Below are 2300 nucleotides of genomic sequence, written 5' to 3' on the forward strand. Positions count from 1 at the left end.
AGATCCGGCTTCACAACAACAACTCGGTGTGCTGAGAATTGTGGAAAATTGAATGGATGGGTATCTATATTGTGATTGCAATTAATACAATGGTCTACTCTATAGCGGCATGTACCTATAAATCTCTGATTGAGACAGCCGAATCATTTATGTTTGTATATCTTTGAACAATTCGAGGTGAGTTGAGTTTAGTTGAAAAATAGGAGCTGTGCTTATCTTAGTGCAAAGGCATAGTAGCACCCACCCGCACCCCAATCCGAGGGCCTATGATCATTGTTTAGACAGATGCATCATATAGTAAGTTTTCGAGTTGAGGAATAGAACCTGTGGCTATCTCAATCCAAACGTACTGCAGCGAATGCGTGTGCCTACGATCCTTGTGTAGATAGGTACATCCTGTAGAGCTCACAAACTGCGCTACAAGGCCTTTGATTGTATTGCTTAAGCTGCAAACCACGGGATCAATTATTGCATACATCATTGTGACTTGAGGTTCAATTGTTATATCTATTTTAGCCTCTATTTGAACTATTTTGACCACCAATTTAACCATTTTAACCACTATTCTCATTGCAGGAGTGTTTAGTAAACAGTGGATAAACACAATGAGTGCCAAGAAAGCGATGTTGGCGACCACTGCTGTCTACTACCAGGGACTGGCACAACAGAAAGAAGGGTATGTACCTCCACTGAAATTTAGTCATAGACTACACCAGGCAGAATGGCCGACTTGAGATATCTGACTTGCTAACTGTATATATATATATATATATATATATGTCTTTCTTATATCTTTTGGTATTGCGTGTAACGTTTTATCCGGAATTCTAATCCGCCGTGATTTGTGTTTTCACTCTATTGACAGAGAATACGGCCTGTGCGTGGCGTATTTAAAGGTAGCAGACACGCAGATGAAGAAAACAACGCCGAAATTGGCCAAGAGTGCTGATGTGGCGTTATTGGTTAGCGCCGATAAGATTGCCACAGATTACAAGGATGCCAAAAGCGAGAATGAGAAGATATACTTCCAGGTGAGCGTGTTTGTCTTTAGCGTGCTTCACAATGCCGCGAGATGGGGATTTGTCTGAATTTTAGAGAGCGATTATGAGCTTTATATCAATGTCTTGGGCTGATTTAGGGCATCCTAAAAATCCCAAACCCAAAAACTACTCAGTAACTGTATTGTGCTGAATAGATTGAGGTTGAAAACTAGAAATTTCCGGAGGAATGCGGATGTGAGAAATTCCTAGCGATCGTCATGCCTTGAGCGAAGGTGTTGGTTGGTTATATCTTCATTGCTGCCTTGACCTTATCCGTTCTCCCAGCCATATTCGGCAGCCTTTGCTATCCATTTATCTACCACTTGAAGCCCTGTTCGTAGCCTGTGATATGGCGTATTGCTGACATGCGTTATAGGGTTCACGGGGTTACCTAAAACCCTAAACCCTGAGAAGTGGATGATGCAACAAGTCATCTCGGTGGAGCGTTTTGATGCCGAGCATATTTGCTCGCATATCTCTAGTACTCCTTTGTAAAGCATTATTGGCAGTTGCGCACATATGTCCCATTTCCATCTGCAGCGAATCATTCGCAGTTGTTTGCTTGCGCACATACCGCTATTTATTTCTCACCCTTTCAGTCTGTCGCAATCGACGCACGCAAACATGATTTACTCATCTGCCAGGAATCATTAACAGTTGTACGCTGCCCACACATTCCCATTCGCACAGCCTCATTAGCCTCATTGACATGTGCTTACGTACATACACCTGACAATACTTTGGCTTGCTTACATACTTACATCTAGTCATACTTTGACATGTGTTTACGTACTTACACACAACTGACAATGCTTGCTCATATATCCAGCCTGTCGCAATAGATGCGGATGTGCCAATGTGCCCCCGTCATGTGATGGTAAAGGCTACTCCTCTGAGTCTGGCGGAGGGTGAGGATCTCTTGGCCAAGTTAGTGCCCGTAGCTATTCGCAACGCACACGCACGATATGTTGATGATGTGCAGAAACTCATCCGGGACGAAACCGAGAAGGTGGGGATATATATATATATATATATATATATATATATATATATGTGTGTGTGTGTATATATATAAATAATATATATATATATAGACATATATATATATATATATATATATGTAAATATAAATATATATATATATTTACGTCTATATATATATCTATAAACACATATTGAAATATATATTTGTAAATGTAGAAACATATATATATACATATATATACATATATTCATATAAATAAATAAATAAATAAATAG

The 2300-nt window shown here is 39.8% G+C and overlaps 1 protein-coding gene across 1 annotated transcript; it reads left to right on the forward strand.

Annotated features, from left to right (window-relative positions):
* Positions 1 to 1869: 1869 nt before the first annotated feature.
* On the forward strand, positions 1870 to 2049 carry SARC_14525 (hypothetical protein; the record flags this gene model as incomplete). Its single annotated transcript, XM_014291342.1, has 1 exon — positions 1870 to 2049. A coding segment is annotated over one exon (180 nt), but the record flags the coding sequence as incomplete, so codon positions are not given.
* Positions 2050 to 2300: the final 251 nt, after the last annotated feature.

This window comes from Sphaeroforma arctica, assembly GCF_001186125.1.
Source record: "Sphaeroforma arctica JP610 unplaced genomic scaffold supercont1.4733, whole genome shotgun sequence".
Taxonomy (NCBI): Eukaryota; class Ichthyosporea; order Ichthyophonida; genus Sphaeroforma; species Sphaeroforma arctica.